Source organism: Chiroxiphia lanceolata, chromosome 1, assembly GCF_009829145.1.
Source record: "Chiroxiphia lanceolata isolate bChiLan1 chromosome 1, bChiLan1.pri, whole genome shotgun sequence".
Lineage (NCBI taxonomy): Eukaryota > Metazoa > Chordata > Aves > Passeriformes > Pipridae > Chiroxiphia > Chiroxiphia lanceolata.
Window position 1 is genome coordinate 23,328,030 of NC_045637.1, and position 19,347 is coordinate 23,347,376.

The following is a 19,347-nucleotide window of genomic DNA, read 5'->3' on the forward strand; positions in this document are numbered from 1 at the left end:
TTACCGCAAGGATTCAAATATTCACCTACGATATTTGGTAATCAGTTAGCAAAAGAACTTGAAGAATGGAAGACTACTCAGGTAAAAGAATCTCCTTTTTCACATATAATACCACAAAATGTAGATAACATCTTTTTGGGGGCTACAGACCAAGGATTCTGTCTACCCATTGAACTGTTAAACATGCTGGGGCAAGCAGGCTACCGGGGTTCAAAAGAAAAGGCTCAACTAGTAAGGCAGAAAGTTATTTATTTGGAGTGTGAAATTTTTCTAAGAATCCAGCGTTCGATCGCAAACCGTATGCAAGCAATATGTGCTATCCCGGTGCCCCGAAATAATCAAGAATTAAGATCTTTTCTAGGAATGGTCAGATGGTGCAGGCTGTGGATTCCTAACTTCGGAATAACTGCCAGACCATTACATGAAGCAGTAAAAGAACCCAAGCTGACCTGGGGGACGAAGCAGGAAAAAGCGTTCCAAGAACTGAAAGGAGCCCTTCAGGAAGCACCTGCCCTGGGACTACCGGACCTAACCAAAGAATTCCAGCTTTATGTCTGTGAGAGACAACGAACAGCTTTAGGAGTACTCACTCAGCGGTTAGGATCCTGGAAGAGACCGGTTGGGCATTTCTCCAAGCGGCTGGACGCAGTAAGTGGGGGATGGCCGGGGTGCCTCAGAGCTGTGGCAGCGACGGTTATTCTAATTCAAGAAGCACGAAAATTGACTCTGGGGAAATACATGGTGGTGTACGTGCCCCACATGGTCATAGCAGTTTTAGAACAAAAAGGGGGGCATTGGCTCTCATCTAGCCGCATGTTACAGTATCAGACTTTGCTAAGAGAGCAAGGTGATATTGAACTGAAAATCACTAACCATCTCAACCCAGCAGAATTTCTTAGGTCTACACAGGAAGAAGGTACCCTGGAACATGACTGTGTAGAGACCATTGAGCAAGTCTACACGAGTAGAAGAGACTTGAAGGATGAGCCATTGACAGATCCGGACTGGGAGTTGTATACCGATGGATCTAGCTTTGTGGAGAATGGCACCAGGTATGCTGGGTATGCAGTGGTAACTCTACAACAAGTGATAGAAGCAAACGCACTACCCCCAGGTACGTCTGCGCAAAAGGCCGAAATATGGGCGTTAGTGAGAGCTTTAATACTAAGTCAAGGAAAGAGAGTTAATATATGGACTGACTCCAAATATGTTTTTGGAGTAGCTCATGTTCATGGAGCACTCTGGAAAGAAAAAGGACTTCTTACTTCTCAAGGGTCATCAATTGAATATCGAGAAGAAATTCTACAATTGCTAGAGGCAATATACAAGCCCTCGGCAGTGGCAATAATGCATGTCAGAGGACATCAGACTGATCCCGGACGAGAATTTCAAGGTAATCAACAAGCTGACCAAGCAGCTAAACGAGCCGCGAGAGAGGTATGGACTCAGATGGCTCCTTTACCCGTTCGGAATAATCCAGCAATAGCAGAAATGAAAGAAAAACCATATTATTCACAAGAAGATGAGAAATTAGCTCAAATAACAGAAGCAAGGAAAAATGTTAAAGGGTGGTACATTACTCCTGCAGGACAAGTAATCTTACCTGTCAGAATAATGAAAGCAGTACTCGAAACGGAACATAATAAGGGCCACTGGGGTGCAGAAGCAATGGTAAAATTTTTGGAAAAAGAAGTTCTCTCAGACCAGATGTTAACACTAGCAAAAAGAGTAATTGCAATGTGTCCCATGTGTATCAAAAATAACATAGTAGTCAGAAGACAGGTACAGATGGGAAAGTTACCGATAGGACAGTTACCAGGAGACTATTGGCAAATAGGGTTTTCTAAGTTACCGAAGGCCCAATCCTATAAGTATTTGTTAGTGTATGTTTGTACCTTTTCAGGATGGACAGAGGCCTTTCCATGCAGGACTAATCAAGTAGAGGAAGTGGCTAAGACTCTTCTAAGAGAAATTATTCCGAGATTTGGGGTACCTCTAGGGTTATCAATCGATCAAAAGCCACGAATAGCGCAGAATCTCCATATACTATGGAGACCGCAATCCAGTGGGCAGGTAGAGAATATGAATCAGACATTGAAAGACCGATTAAAGAAAATCTGTCAGGAAGCGAAAATTCAGTGGCCCCAAGCATTACCACTTGCCTTGTTGAGAATCAGGATCAAACCCAGGGAGAGAATAGGAGTAAGTCCATACGAAATATTGTATGGCAAGCCCTATCATGCAGATACCTATCAAGGAGATCCTCATGTGGTGGGGGATCAAGCAGTGTTTGACTATGTGTTATCTTTAAACAAAACTCTCACAGCCCTCAGAGGAGCACTGCAGCGGAATCGGCCTCTGCCGCTAGAGAATCCGGTTCATGACATTTCTCCAGGAGACCAAGTCTATGTGAAAAACTGGTTGGCGGAAAACTGGTTGGTGGAACCGTTAAAGGAAACATGGGACGGTCCTCGCCAGGTGATAATGACCACTTACACGGCGATGAAGGTCGAGGGAATCGACAATTGGATCCATTACACCCGAATCAAGAAGGATTCAGTCTCGTGGTCGGTAGAACCTCACTCACCTACAAGGATGGTATTTTGAGCCAACCATTGAGGATCGTGGTATTTCTGGGGTTGATGAGTTTAGTAGAGACCACTGTGAGAATTGAGACCCCAGATCCTTATTTATTTGTACCAGAGCACACTGATGTGAATTTAACCTGTTTATTTTCTGATGACCAGGGAGCTGAATTAAGAGATGTTAACGTCAGATGGAGATGGAGAGATCAAGATCAAATCATGACAGAAGGAGTGACGACAGTTTGGGATGCTACACAACAAAAGGGTTACACCGTTCTGCAGGTACCCCAGGTGTTTAAAGCTATGGAAGGGACATATATGTGTGTAGTTTGGATTTGGGAAAGTTTTGATTATGGAGATATAGAATTACACACGATTAACACAACTCAGAAAACGATGACCAAAGTGCGAGTTATGCCCACTAGGAAACAATCAGACATGTGGGATGGTCCTCCCTTAAAAATCAATTGTACCTTCCAATTTGATGATTGTCAAAAATCAGTTAAAGTAAAATGGTGGAAATTGAATATAGCAAATCAATCTTGGGAATCACAAAATCAAGGAGTTAGCTGGTGGTCAAATAGTAAGGGAGGTAAAGGATGGCTGAATATTTCTAATCCCAGAGTAGGAAAGACAGAAGGTACATTTCTTTGTGTGGTCTCATGTGGAGAGGAAAAAGATTACGGGATAAGGACAGCAGTAGCTGTACCACATCAAGGAGTGAGAGTCAGACCAGAACCCAGTGTTTACCCGGCCCAGGAAGGAAGAGATCTGATTTTAAGTTGCAAAATTCCAGAAGGACAATATTCTGAATATGGGTGGTGGTTTAAGGGACAGAACTTGAAAGTCGGGAAGAGACATCAGATTGAAAAGAGGGCAGATGCAATAGTTTTAAAAATCAAAGAAATACGAAGAGGAGAAGATGAGGGCCAATATACTTGCTGGATAAGTAGAGATGACTGGTGGGATACTGGAATTACTGCCGTCCACATAAGAATTGAAAGAATAACCCGGCAGGTAAGTAACCTGCAGATTCCAGATAGAGAAGTAGAACAAGAAAACCTAGTCGTAGGCCTAATTCGTGATTTTGGGAAAGTACAGAATGTCATGAAAATCACTGCATGTCTCCCTATGCCTCATGCTGCAGGAGACCCAATTCCATGGGGAATAATTCCAGTACCAGAAATCCCTAGAATGTTTAAGAATACTACATGGAATTGCAGATTTGTAACCAAAACATGGAATGAAATGACAGATGCGTGTTTATTAAGAGACAAAATAACTAAGAAACAATGTGAGCAAATGCCTGGATATTTCAGTTGGATAGAAAGTGGGAAAATCGGAAAGTTAGAAGGGAATTGTTTAGTCTCAGGTTCAGTGATCTACCCATGTTCTAAAGTACAAGTCCAAATAAAACGAGAAAAACAAGAAGAGGTATGTCAAAATATTACTAGCTCTACAACTATGGAAGAGTGGCAAACAATTTGGGGACCCAGCCTACTAGAGACTTATAGTTATATTGGAAAAGTACAGTGGTGTATTCACTGGAAAGGGAAAAAGAATCAAACTTATTCTACAGGAAATAGAGGAAATTATAATTGGAGAACAGAAACACGTACAAAGGAGGATTGGAATTGTACTCGAATATATACATGTGACACCCCAGATGACGAAATAGGATTAATACCAGTCAGGACCCTCCTGCAGTTAGGATGTGAGTGTCGAGGATACAACCATACTATTAAAGGACATGTGAAAAACATTGATTGTCACACCACTACAGTTAGAAGTCCAGGAAACCTAGTATGGGTTATGGGACATGGCCAGTGGACCACCCACATGCCCATAGATGGGCCAGTTGTACCTGTCACACTAGGGATACCTACTCTCTGTCCATTCTGGAAACAAGATAAGTTAACATCAGTAGAAATACAACCACGGAGAAAAAGAGAAATTAGTAAAAATATGGATGACTTGGGATTAAGAGATTGGCATGAACCATCAGCAGGAGTTAAATTTGGATGGGCATTAGAGTCTTTGTTTACACCAATCTCAACATACCGTAACAGAGAGATGTTGTTTAAATTAATGGGACAAACTGAAAGGTTAGCGGCAGTCACTAAGAAAGGATTCAAAGATCTAAATTTGCAACTACAAGCCACCACTAGAATGACAGTACAGAATCGAATGGCTTTAGATTTGATCCTATTGAAAGAACACGGAGTCTGTGGATACCTGCATGCAAAGGACGAGCGTTGTTGTGTACACATCCCAAATGTCACTCAAGAAGTAGAGAAAGATATTAGTCAATTAGAACAAATTGACGAAAATGTTCATGAATTACAAAAGGAAGCAGAACACAATTGGATAGGAGAATTATTCAGCTCCCTAGGTCTTCATGTGTCAGGATGGATATCTTCTGTTATCCAGTACGGAATATTGATTGTCATAGTCATAATTGCTTATAAGTGTCTTTTAGGAATGATTGTAAAAGAAAGTCAACATACGAGACGCATTATGAAGGCTATAACAAGAAAAGAAGTAATCTCACCGCAAGATGAATCACCTCCTGCCTATCAAGAAACTGCAGCCTGAAGATTGCTACGTTTGAGCATCCTTGCAGGAAAAGCCTGAAGAATGCTCAAAAGGGGGGACATGTTGCAGAATGATTCAAATTTAGTAGTAGAATGGCTAAGGCTTAGTAGGAGAGTAGGCCTAGAGAGCAGCACTCCAAAGTAGTAAGTTAGCAACCTTGTTCGTGAGAATGAAATGTACTGAAGAGGTAGGAACAATAATCAAAAGATTTAACCAAGCATGTATATAACGATTTGTTACCTTAGATATAGTAAGGGTCTGTTGAACAGTTTCTATGGGGTCTCTATGGGCTAAGACAACTTAAGCAGATTTATGAGTAGAGTAGATGATTACCAATTGTTATCAGTATGAAATATGAGTTTGTGTGTGTAACTAAGTGCAACTGCTTTCATGTAGAAACTGCACGTAAACTTGTTTGTGTAAAGGTATAAAAGCTGAACTGAAAATGAGGGTCTTCGGAATCCTGACTTGGGACGCTAGTCCTCAGGTTCCCGGGCCCCGAATAAAGCACCCATAAACCGGCACTCTGTTGGTTTGTGTTTTCGTTACGGGCAACAGCCTGATGAATGCTGAGCAGAGTGGGATAATGACTTAATCTCTGCTGGCGATGCCCTTGTGGATGCAGCCCAGCATCCTGTTGGCTTTCTTTGCCACAGCATCACACTGTTCACTGATATTGATCTTACTGTCCACCTGGATTCCCAGGTCCCTTTCCACAGAGCTGCTCCCAACTGGGTAGTTTGCAGCCTGTGCTGCACTCCTGGGTCATGTTTTCCCAGGTGCAAGACCTTACACTTGTTGAACTTCACCAGGTTCTTGTTAGCCCATTTTTCCAGTCTATCCAGGTCTTCTTGCAGGGTGGTATCATTGAGAAACTTATCGAGGTACACTTGAGCCCATCTTCCAGATCACTTATGATGATATTAAACAGCGCTGGGTCCAACATCGATCCCTGGGGGACCCCACTCATGACAAGTTGCTGGTTTGAAAAGAAGCTCTGGGTGCTGCCTGTCAGCCAGTTCCCCACCACCACATGGGCCACTTGTCCAGACCGTAGCCCATCCCTTTCTCCAGGAGCAAGCTGTGGGAAACTGTACTGAAAGCCTTGGAGAAATCCAGGTAGACAATACCCACCACTCACCCCACATCAAGCAAGCCAATTACTTTGTTGCAAAGGATCATCACGTTTGTCAAGCATGATTTGCCCTTGATGAATCTGTGCTGGCTTTTCCCAGTCCCATGCTTCATATGATAGCCCTCAGGAGGATTCATTCCACAATTTTCCCAGGGACTGAAGCAAGACTGATGCGCCTTTAATTTCCTGAATCCTCATTTAAGTCCTTCTTTGTGGTGGGAGTGACATTCTTCTTCCAGTTCTCTGGGACATCCCTCCAACTCCACAACTTCTCAAAGCCTATGGAGAGCAGCCTTGCAATGGTATCAGCCAGTTCTCCTGACACCTTCAGGCAGGTGTCCCATTGATTCATAGGGGTCAAGATCCTGAAATAGCTCACATATTCTCTCCTTCTTCACTGACATTAGCGGATCTGTGTTTGCCTCAGCCTGGATTTTTCTTCCCAAGGCCAGTGGCCCAGCAGTGCTGGTGAAGACAGAAGTGAAGGAAGCGTTGAGAACCTCTGCCTTTTCAGCATTGTTAGTGACTAATTCACCTCTCTTGTTCATCAGCAGGATGGTATTTTCCTTCTGCCTGTCACTTCTGTACCTGAAGAACCCTTTCTTGTAGTTTTTGACATCTCTGGCCAAATTCAATTTGAGCTCAGCTTATTCTTGTCTAACTGCATCATCAGCTGAGCTTTTTCTTTCCTAATTGCATCTCTGCATGCCCTAGCAATGTCCACGTAGTTTTCAACAGGTATTTATCCACTTCTTCATCTCTGGTATGCTTTGCTTTTGAGCAGACTCAGAAGCTCTCAGTTAAGCCAAGGGAGTCTCTTGCTCCACCTACTTCCCTTATCTTTAAAGGGGATTAACTGTTTTTGTGCTTTCAGAAGTGTGTTCTTAAAAACTGCTAGCACTCACTCGCTTCTGTGGAAGCTTCTCATGGAATCCCTTCCTTCTTGAGAAAACTCACTCTGCAGGAATTTCAGACATGGCTGCAGGTATTTCCCCCCCTCAATAACTGCCTCTGCATACAGGTGAAAATGGGAGGTTACCAATCTTTCACACTGCCTTTGGAGACAGAGCAGAAGCAAACCTTGCACATCTCCTTGGATATACACCCAGCCACTCAGCTGCAGACAGACCATCAGTTGATTCAGCTCCTACTGTTTTGGCTAACTGGCTGCAAGTCAGAAAGGCACTGGTCTCCAGGGTCACATGCCTCTTCAAAAGCTACGAAGCCTGGCTGACTGAGAGCAAAACCAAGTTACAGAATCACATCAGAGAGGAGTTATCTCCTATCCAGAGCTTTGCTTGCAGACATAGTTCAAGGCACAACTTCATTTGTTAGCTATGTAGGCAAGGATGGCCAAGGAAATAGTAGTCATGAAAAACAAACTGTAGCAGCCTTTGTCAGAATGGCCTCTGAAAAAAAAAAAAAAAAAAAAAAAAGAGCAGCTCCCAGTAACAACATATTTGGTTTATACTTCACCAGATATCTGAAATAAGGAATCACTTAACTCCAAGTCAGAGCCTATTGAAGAGGGGAAATACCGTGTGTGTAGAAGACAGGGAATCATCTCAAACTAGTCAGTTTTCTGAGTTCATTGTGGTGATCCGGTTCTGAGTGATCCATGACTTACCTTCTACCATGGACTGAATTAAAAACACTGAGGCAAGTTAAGAGATCACTTGATGCTACAATTAACACAGAAAATGTACATCTTTGAGCTGATGTTCCTAGGCATTTTTGTTTAAGAGCATTGTATAAAACCCTGAAGCCATGAGTTTCATGTTAAGAGTTTTAAATGCATTCCTCTTTTCCAGAAATACACCAACATTAAAGACATCACAGTTTCAGTAAAGAAACTGATTTGCAGTGCACCAGAGACCTTCACTTTGGTACAACTAGCCAGAAATTTAGAACAGCAGAAGTTCAATAGTTTCCTCAACTGAAGGGACCCACTATGGAGACTAGACAATTTTAGTAATGCAACCAAGTTTCAACAGGAACAACCCGTGAACCATTAATAATGTGATATAAAATACAGATAACAATAACTCCCACCCTCCACCCATGAAAAAATAGAAGTTGTCCCACTTTGCTCCCAATGTCCATCTCAATTAACAGCAGTTCTGTTAGTCCTGCGGCAAATAAAATCTATTGTGTTGCCACATGACTTACAAGAACTATCGGTCATGCAGCCTTTCCTGGTCCTTCCCCCCACCCAAATTCACTTGGCTGATGTTCTTAAATGAAGCAATTCACTCAGAATTTTAACAGTAAAATATTTTTAGCAGAATATTTTAAGAAGCAATTTAATGTTTTAGGGTTTTTTCCCTTCCATTCACAGCAGAACAATGAAGAAATCTTTCAGTACTGGCCTGAAAAACTGGAACTGCTCTTCACTGGTACTCAGTGGTCACCAGAAGGAGACTCACAAGTACAAGTGGCTGCAAGAGATGTGGTTTTTTAACAGCTGAAATCTTGACTGGCAACCAAGTTGAGTTAAAAGCAAAACAACTATGATTAATAACAGATGAAAGTCTGCTTAAATCATATACTCTGCTGTCTGCACTTTTCAAAAGCCTTGTTCACAGGACGATCCCATGGCTAGGAACTGTTAATAGGGCAGCTTCAAATGAGATACAATTCAGTTACAACACAACAGTACTAGAAGTATTTCTATAAATTTTGAAATGTTTTTAATATGTACATTCTTTCTTAGTAAATATTAAAGTAGTGCTCTTTTCTTGCACTTTTTTCTTTAGACTTCTAAAAGGGCATCAGAAATACAGTTTTCACCCCCCTCCAAACCAATGCAGTTACCTTTGTAACAAGCACATATGAATTCTGTACACCTTTCCCTCCCCACTAAAGAAATAAAAATATGCCATGACTATCCAATTACACATCATCACAAGTTTAAATTACACATACAAATAATTCCAGAGTATTTAGAAAAAAACAACATACTGGATTTATGGAACCATTCCATGCATTCAAAAAAAAAAAAAGAAAAAAAGAAGAAAAAAAAATTTTAAGTTTTTAAGTTTCCTTAAATGGTGTTTTTCGCTCTATCCAAGTACCAAAGTCTGGATTCAGTGTATCATTAAGACTAACCACTGCTTTAGTCATAGAAACATGACAGTACACAGATAACCAAGTTTCTATTTATAGACAATATGATATACAGTTACTACCTCTTTAATGAATGTCAAATAAAGCAAGTTTCGCTTTCTAAGACATTGAAACTGCACATTAAGAAAACAGTAAGAGGTGCTGCTAAATAGATAACAATATTTTGGAAGGAAGGCTATGTATTTATATGATCCCACTTAGCAGTAGCAGTTAATTAGCAGGGTTCCTATGTTTTAGCTAATTTGTTTCTTTTTCCAGAATGACAAGCTATTCAAGAGCTAGCACTTACTAACCCAGAAATATCACCAATTTTATCTTCAAGAGGAAAAAAGAATTTATGCAGTGAAAGCCCTTGGGGGCAATCTCTTTCATTACATAAAATCTTTGTATTTTCTACAAAAGAGGCTCGTAGCACAACATACAGATTGGAAACAGACATTTCAGACATACATTAAAAACCTGAATTCAAAGGGTATTCTTTTAACCTTTACTATGAAGACCACACGTAAAATTATCATATTTACATGCAAAGGACGCTGCATGATTTCATAATATCCTATTTTTCATGTTTGCCTTAAGATACTCCTTGAAAAGTTGTACATCAGTTCTAAATTTATTTTACATGAATCTTGACAGATATCACTCTCAAGCATTACTCCCTCCCAGTAAATAAATCAATACTGTCAATATGCTCAATTTATTTTAACAAATGAATTTAGAGTGTCATATGTTCCTGATATACAGGGGTTAATACCTGTGCAAGTGAGTATCCATTTATCAGGAAAGCTCTCAATTAGCAAGGTGCATTTTCAGTACAATCAAACCCAGCTTGCTGCATTACCTGTTCTTGCCCTGAAACACTGTCGAACTGCAGTTGAGTACAGTAAGTACAAGATTGTTGATCAGTACCATTCATTACAGCTGTTAATAATTCTGTTTGTGCCACAAAACCAGAAGCCAACATTTGAAAACAAATCTTGGCTCTTCTTCAACTGAATTTACCAGGTGATGTTAACTACCATCCTTATTAAACAGATATTTGTAAAGGCTATTTACAGTGCACATGGCTGAGCATGTGCCCTACAGACACAAACACATCTGCCAGTTGGATACCATGTCATTACACAGTGCCTGAAAATGACAACACATCTTAAATGCCATTTTAATTAACAGTTTCAAGCGGGAAATGGTCTTTATTTTACAACTGCTATACTTGCATCATTTTTTATTTTTTTTATATAAAAACACTAACTCCTGTCCAGAAGTCTAGACACATTCTACATACTACAGGTTAAGGCAGTAAAAAAATGTGTTCCTGATAACTGGTCTTGACAATGTCAATTAAAGCTGTCTGAAGCTACTCCAGTTCTCCAACAGATCTTTGAGATCCCAAATAATTTGAGAGTGAAAAATTAACTTTGCTTTCTTTTAGTAATAGAGACATAACAGAATTTGGTATGCTAAGTTAACAAGTGTTAAGGGAAGGAAACATTTCATTTCAGTTCATTCCATGAGTTTAAAAGTGAAAAGAATACAGTTTTAGATAGGACTCTGAATCAACCAAGAACTGTAAGGAATGAAGGAGAAAACCAATTTTATGCACATTACTGCATTCTTAAAAATATACTGTTATCTTCAATAATTCAAGTAAGGTAGTAGACATTATAAAAAATAACTTCATGAACCATACTCAAGTTTCAAATCACATTCTCAAACTTTTAACCCAAAGCAGTTTTATTGTGTTAACTTCATATAATAAACCATGAAGGTCTCACTGTACAAATGGTTAATGATTTGCACTTGTGATTCCTGTAACAGCTAGCAGACTTGCTAACCAACTTACTGTAAAGATATGGCAGATTATGTATTTAATCAAAGCACTTTGATTTAGGCATGAAACAAATTCAGATGGTTGACATTCTGTGCTTCTAATGCATCACTCATAAGAGAGGCAAGAAACACCCACTACTGTACAGACAATTATTTTTACAGAAAACCCTTCCTTGAAATTAATCTTTTATCCGCAGCTGTAGATGAGAGTATAATCTGTTGTAAACAGGGCACTGTGTTGTAAAACCAGTTTTTTTTAATTAAGATCTCTCTCCAAAAGTTGGAAAAACAGACTCTTCAGAATGTCTTTCAAATGTAGCATGTTCTGTTTGCTATATCATAAAGTTACTTTCATATGATTCCTTTTTAAAGATGTTTGTGTTCACAGCAGTTCTGTTTTTAAAAAGTGTTTGAAATTTTTATAAAATTCTGTACATGTTCACAAATTATTGCATAAACAGCATAATCTTCATGACAATATTCAGCAACACATGTCCATCTCAGGAACCTCACGTTTCCCTTCTTGCTTTTTTCTTCTTTTTAACTTGTTTGGGGGATTCCCAGCTTTCTTCAGACTTCGCTAAAAAACAAAACATAGCTACAGTGTTAGGACTGAGTATGTTTACATAGAATTGTAACTTTTATAATCCTGGATAGTACACAGGATATTATTATGAAGTAATTCAGAACAATCAACTAGCAGTTCTATTCACCTGCTTCTTCCAAATAGTTTAATTTGAAGTACATCTAAACCAACATTTGCCAATTTCAACCTACTTTTTAACCCCACAAACACAGAGTGATACACAACAAAAGTCATTCATTTTGCACATCTATTATTTACAGAAGAGTCACTGTTATTTTCTGGTTAACTAAAAAATAATGTACATGTACACAATTGACATTAAATGCTCACTTTTACCAGATTACACTGGTTTTAGTCACTATATATGTGACATGTCAGAAGAGTTTTTTTAAAAATAATGAACTATGCAAAGATGCAGTTCTAAAAGAAACTATGTTCTTTTCATAAAACAGACTGCCTTAAAACATGCTAGCTGCCAAGAGTGGTAAAACGAGTAAAGTATTGTATATACTGAACATAAGAGATGTGCTTTCAATTGCTGAGACGTGAATCAGTACAAAAGATTTCATATTTCAGAGCCAGAACAAAAAGGCATCAACTGACACATTGACTTGAAAGATTCGATTGTTTCATGTATTGAAAACCAAGAAGACAATTACTGCAGTTGAAGGAGACCATTATTATGAAGTCATAATTCTGCAATCATTAAAAACTCATTTAGTCCTTTAACAATTAGCCAGGAACTTATTATGGATTGTCAGTATTTGTTAATTTCATTAAAAAGTCTGATTCAAAACAACTTTTTTTTTTTTAACCAATGCCTTTCACATCCTGACTTCCTTTCTAATTTTCCCATATTACTGTGTGAGCACTTCGGTAGAAGCACTGTTGCAGCGTACAACAAGAAGTTACATTTGACATTTTTGGGCACAGCATATTTTCAAAAACCAATATACCTGCAGCAATTCAGCCTGATCTATGTGCTGTTAAGCTACAACAAAGAAATAAGTCCATCACTCAATACCTTTCTATTACAATATAAGCAACTGTTTTCCTATACGATTACGTGGGAGCATACAGAAAAAGATGCTAACGAGCTAAGTTGAGAAGTCAAAAAACCCCAGTAGGTTGAAAATTGAATTGTTTGTATTTTTTCAAGATTTTTGGTAGCTAAATATCCTGTCAACTGCTATGTCAGCAGCCATCTGTTCTCCACCGAAGGCACACAGGCAGGCCTTTGAAACAGTGTTGGTAGAACTCCTTAGTCGCAGCATGGAGCTCAAGTCCTCATGGTGTACATGAGTACCTCCAAATGTCTGTTAAGGACTGGACAAGCCCAACAGACATTTTCAGTCATTCAAGCATATGAAGCCAGTTTTTCCTCACAATGAAAACAAATCTATCAAAGTAATTCAGAGGAAGTTAAAAACATGGCAAGATGTATAAATGAGATACACAAGTACCCAATATGGCACTCTAAAACTCAAAGCCCAGGGCAAGGCATTCTGACTGTACACGCTCTATGGGGAAAAAGCACACTGAATTCAGACAAAGGAACTGCACCAAGAGATACTTACTCTGTGGAGGAGGAGGCACACTGTTTTGCTTAATATTAGGACTAGAAACATCTGTCTCTTGCAGCATCTGTGGCACTTGGGAAACGATCTTGTCAGAATTGCTCTCTGATACAATTACAGATGGCTCAGTAGAAACAGCAAGTGAAGGAGCCTCCTCAGACTATTTGAGAAACAGAAAAAAAAGTTTCCAAAAGTTTTTTAAGTCATATAAAATAATTACTCTTACGTGGTGTTATTTTAGCAGTATACTTAGCAGCTGCTGAGAAGATGGCATTGCAAAATTAAGCCAGTATTAAAATCCTTCAAAATTTTAAATTGAGGCTGTAATACTAGGACTGCCATCTAGTGCTAAAACTTTTAGTTGCACAGAAGCAAATATAAACCACACAAATTAATTCTTAAAATATATCACATGCAAAAAAAGGGAAAACAATCTAGAAATCACCAAGATCATAAAAAAGATTCTTGAATAGTTATTCAAGAGAGATGTAAGACAGTGACACATATGCATTTGGTTGCAAGGCAAACAGGCCAAATACACAACTCAAAACTCAAATCAAACTTTTATTTAAAAAGGATTTGCAGTCATTCCTATCAACTGCTCAAAACACTCTGTATGCTTCTATTAGAATAACAAATATTTGCGAGAGCAGTCAGCAAGTATTTCAGTGGAAACTACTGGAGAAATAACTGCCAAGATACTCGCAGTATTTTCCAGCTATCTAGTCGGTTTTGAAGGTTCCCACTACAAAGACAAGACATAACTAACTTAGTGTGTAGCACTTATTGTAATTAAAATTAGAGCAAAACAGAAAAAAATTTTTATATTCCAATAGGAAAGTCAGAACATAAAAAAAGTACGATCCCACAGCAAGTCAACAAATGACAAACTTCAAAAAAGAAGGTATTAGAATTGTGTCTTAGCCAAGCAATAAAACCCAAACTTTAGGATGTTATTAACAAGTCATGTCTGTAGTTGTGCCACAACAGCCAAGACCTGGAACTCTGACATCAAAACAGTGAAGTCTACACCCAGCCCTTGATGCAGATGTACACAGATCCTACGTTACAGTCACCAGTTTGTACTGTTTCCATCACTATAATGCAAGCATCTCAAAAATTCAGTCAGAATATACAAAAGAGCAAAAAGATATAATTTTCTTTTAATCAAATCACACTAAGCAAGAAATTAAACAACTTTAATTGAAAAAAACAAACACATGAATTTAGAGGATAGCAGTTCTCTAACCTTTTATGAATAGTTTGCTGTACCCTTACACAGACTGAAACAAGTTTTTTTAATAACTATAATTGCAGTATTTCTCTTAATCTACTGAAAAATTAGTAATCTCAAATATTTTTTAATATATCAACCATGCTGATAAAATGAATTCCCATTCTACAGGAGTTCCAAGCTTAGCAATTCTAATGTTGCCTAATGGTTAGCAATCATCAGCTACATAAACAAGGGAGCTTTAGCACAATGAAATGTGGTTTCTAAAACAAAAGGAGGACATAAAGTTTCTAGTGCAAGGTAATGAATTCAGGTAACTGGTATAATAGTTTTGTTAGGACAGCCACATTCCACCAGCAGGTAAAGAAACTCAATTAAGATTTTAATGGCTCAGCTCTCTTAGGTTGACTAACAAACATGTTGCAGCTTGAATATTACAGCACGCAGTATTACTGACAATGTAATGATATGGGTACATATAGCACTATCTGGACATTTTTCCAAATATTTCTATCTAAATTTTGGATACAGAACAGTGGGTAGTGATACCAAACATTAAAAATTGGGTACTACTCTTTTCTAGGATATTCTCTGTTAACAAATCCGTTCAGAAAGTAGACCTGTAACAATGAATAAAGCCTACTTGAAGATATAAATAGTTATATGCATAATTATATGATTTAGTAATGAAGTAGTAACTTGTCGAAGCATTACAAATGAAGGATTTCCAAAGATATCTCTTCATTTAAAACTAAAACATGCCTGCTGATAAAATGCAAAAAGTTTCAATGAAGCCCAATGTATAATATGGGAAAAATAGTGTGATGTGAAACAGAAATGTTCAACACTCAGGTGTTTCTGGTATCTATGAGGATATCCTAAATAGTAACTTATTTGTACTCAGTTTATTTTCCCTTATATTTGGTTCTCATGTTTTGGAGCATTTGCTCAAGCAAGACTAAATTACCTACCTTGGAAACTCAAGTCATCCATTTCACACATCAGTCACAGATTGTTTCTAAAACTTTTTGGAACAGCTGAGCCAAACAATATTGGAAGGCATCTCTGCCTGTGTGAAATTACAATGAAGCCAAATCTGATGGCAAGGAGATTTGATAAAGACTGACAGACCATCTGCATTGTCAGATACAACAATTCGCAAGCTGTCCTTTATCAACTCCAGTTCCAGAGAATGCTAGTAATAGTTTCATTTATCCTCTTCCCCCATACCAAGTTTAATTCAGTCACCACTTACAGACATACATAGGCACGTATATGAACAGACTGAATTTAAGATTCAAGAGTAACAGAAGCTCTCGAGCCCCTCAAAAATAGCACAGTGTGGGTCTACATCGCCAAATCACCTAGGAATTTTGGTATGATTATAAACACTAAAGAACTGAGGAAAGTCTGCTGAAACTGGGCTTGTATTTTGACAGTGTCAACAGCTTGTGAGAAAAAATAAAATCTAACTGCTGATACATTTCAAATCAATTTAGATTTCTGAACAGCAAAAGTTAGTCTTTTGGGATGCACCAGTACGCCTCTTTCTAGATGCCAGAAAAACCCACCTTGATGTCACAACCCAAGCTTTCTGTCTACACATTTTCAACTAAAGCTTCTAAAATGAAGCAATGTATTTGCTTTTAAGTTTTTTTAAAAAAACCCAGACACTAACGGGAATAAAGGCCCTTGCGCACACAGGCAGATATCTTTTCAAATACAGCTTCAAAAAACCACCTCTAAAACCAGCTATGCACTGGTCAGATAGAATAGGTAGCTAGTTGCTAACCTTGAATAAAGGTTGAACTGATCTAAACTAAATAACTGTAGTAAAACTCCACTTGGATGTAGGGTATTTTTAATGAGCCTTAAGTATGTGTGAATGAATGTACTTTTCAAGACACATTTTCAACACACTTCTGTACTTTTTCTTTGGTGACCTGCATCCTCTTGTAATAGATTTCATTCTAGCATTTTCACTTGAATCTTAACACCTTGTTATCCTTACAAAACTAATGCTTAGCACTTAAACTCAGTATTCTGACATATACTCTCTGGTACTGAACTGCTGCCTCACTAGTACTGTTCACTTTTTATGGAACACAAAATCAGTGTCAACAGAAATATTAAATACTTTACATATCCTACAGTGTGACAGTTTGTAGGGTAGCAGTATCTGAGAAAGCTGCTATTTGGAGAAAGATTGAAAGAGAACTTGTATTCACTAGAGTATGTTTCAATTTTGAAGTAAACAGTTTGTGAATTGGTTCACATAAAACCTTTTCTTACTCAGTCACTAAGACTAAGTTCGTTATAGCTACAAAAAATCAATTTTAGACAGCATTTAAGATGGAATATAGTAAGTCAATAACACTTCATTCTTTTGCAAGAAAACAGCAGAATATCCTACTAGTCTTGTGCTCAGAACTTTTAGTTCTTATGTTTCCGGATTTCAAAGTTTTCACCTATTGCCTGAATAATTCAAACGAGAACAAAACTTGCCAGTCAAAAAAGTGACTACTGATTTGGAAGATACTGCTTTTCAGAGCAGATATATTTTTTAAAACTTATAAATGATATCTATCTGAAATTCAATTTCTCAATTACCTTTACATTCGTAAGCGTTTAGCCTGCAACAGTATTCTTCGTGTAACCTTATCCATACAAATTAATCTTTGAAAGGACTTCAGTACTTCCAAATCCAATTGTAACATAAACCAAATTTTGCATCCCTACCTTAGCTGGTTCACTAGTACTTATGGTCTTCAGAGAAAAAGCTCTTTCCTGCTGTGGTTGAACTTTTGAGGTATCCTCCTGAAATTCCTCTCCAGCTTCTCTATCCAGTTCTTCAGTGTCCTACAAAAAGGGGTGTGGGAGGGGAAAAAAGAAGAGCCTGTGTTTGCAGTCAAGTTCTGACTCTTCTTCCCTGCATGAGTTTTGTTGCCATAATTTTATTATAGCTTCTATAACTTCTATACTAACTTCTATAACTAAGAAAATCTATTAAAAAAATTAAAGTAGTGGGCTAAAATTAGCCTAGGCTAACACTCAAAATTTATAGAACATAATAAAAAAATACCCATAGAATCCAATAAAGCCCAGAAAGCAGTATTCTTCATACAGTTTACTAATAAAAATCACAATCTGAGAATGAACTACACTTCACACTCCTGTTAAATTATAAGGATGTGAAATTAAACTGAACTTACTCTAAAAACTTTGCAAAAGTATCACAATGACACTTGACTGCTCCCAATTCTGTGCTTTGTTACACACAGAAAGTTTTAAAATGCAAGCGCTGCATATTAACCTGCACAGTCGTCTATTATTAAGTTTTAATATTTTTGCAACCCAATTTAGTTTGCCAATGATGCCTGTAAAACAAACTTCAGTACAAAACCAGAAAATATATTAAAAGTATCCAAGACTTTTACTCCTTAAACACTCTAATGGTGGAAAGTTTTCATTTTACGTGTGGAATTAGAGTAGTTACACTTCTTTATAGGACTAGAAGAATCCCACGGTGGTAAAGAGTAAATAGTACACAGGTCTCAGATTTTAAACTGGAAGTACCTCTTGAAACACTGTTCCTTCACTTACTTCCACTGGAACCTTATAAAAATGCAGTCACAGTCTAAGTCTGTTGCTTCTTGACAGGAAAGAACACATTGCCTTACACCTAGCTCTTAAGTTAGCTTCCACTGCTTTGACAAACACTAAAGGCAAAAAAAGAGTGTGAACATTTAAGTAAAGTCAATGAGAAAGATGAAGCTGTTTAAATGAAGGTGTTCCATTTTCAGAGAATAAATATACAGATTTTAAGTGAGTTTGAAGTAGGACTGGCAAGTTAAATTAGTAAACTCTTATAAAAAGGATAACTTCAGTGATGTATTGGGAGTTCTGTCAGCTCCTATCAAGCAACACCCTCAATTTTACATAAAAATTTAGTACAGATAAATTCTCATCTGTAAACTTATGGTTTCATAGACTGATGGACTGAAAGAAAAAGTAACAAAATTGAGTGCTTGGAGACTAATACGTAGAATAAGTGAATCTGATTATGTTAATATGGACAGTAGAACTCCATTTGAGATATACCACTTAAAAGACAGCTCACAAGCAATGGAAAAAAACCAAATTCAGAATGCCCTCACTGACTGTAACATCCATCCAGGATACCCACAAACACCTGTTAACCATAACCTATTAATCTTGACTTACACTCAGAGTCATTGTAGAGCCCAGAACAGATTGCAATTACAAAAAAGCTGCAGTCCTAGTTACCCTAGATTGAATCTGCCTCAAAAGAAACACTGCAAATTGCCTCAAATTTGCCTCAAAAGAAACACTGCAAATTGACACAAGCTCCACCTCCAAACAGACAACTTGAAAAGAGAATTTTATGTAGCAGGAATGTAACATTTTAAAATTGTTTTAAAACAATCTCAGACTGAAAAATGTGACAACCATAAAAGCAAATCCAAAGCAAGTATGACTGAAGTTTTGCTTTCTCCCCTCTCCAATCCACCTAGTCAGATTTCACTGAACACTGATCATTTTGTAAAGAATGTAAGCTATGAATGGCTGTCACTACAAGCAGATGCAGGATGTAATCTGATAATGAGCTATTAAAAGCTTTTTCCTATTAGGAAAGTACTTGTTTTCATCTATTCAAA

General features: G+C 37.9%; 1 protein-coding gene across 2 annotated transcripts in view; it reads right to left on the minus strand.

Annotated features, from left to right (window-relative positions):
* Positions 1-8,982: 8,982 nt before the first annotated feature.
* Positions 8,983-19,347, minus strand: part of MTDH (metadherin) — a 33,104-nt gene continuing 22,739 nt past the window's right edge. The window contains exons 11-13 of one of the 2 annotated variants that reach the window (XM_032689891.1): positions 17,408-17,527; positions 13,435-13,594; positions 8,983-11,851 (exon numbers count right to left, since the gene is read on the minus strand). In XM_032689891.1, coding sequence (XP_032545782.1) covers positions 11,781-11,851; positions 13,435-13,594; positions 17,408-17,527 — 351 coding nt within the window. In that variant the 3' untranslated portion in view covers positions 8,983-11,780. The remainder of the gene's footprint in view (positions 11,852-13,434; positions 13,595-17,407; positions 17,528-19,347) is intronic. The other variant, XM_032689900.1, reaches the window with a different exon arrangement.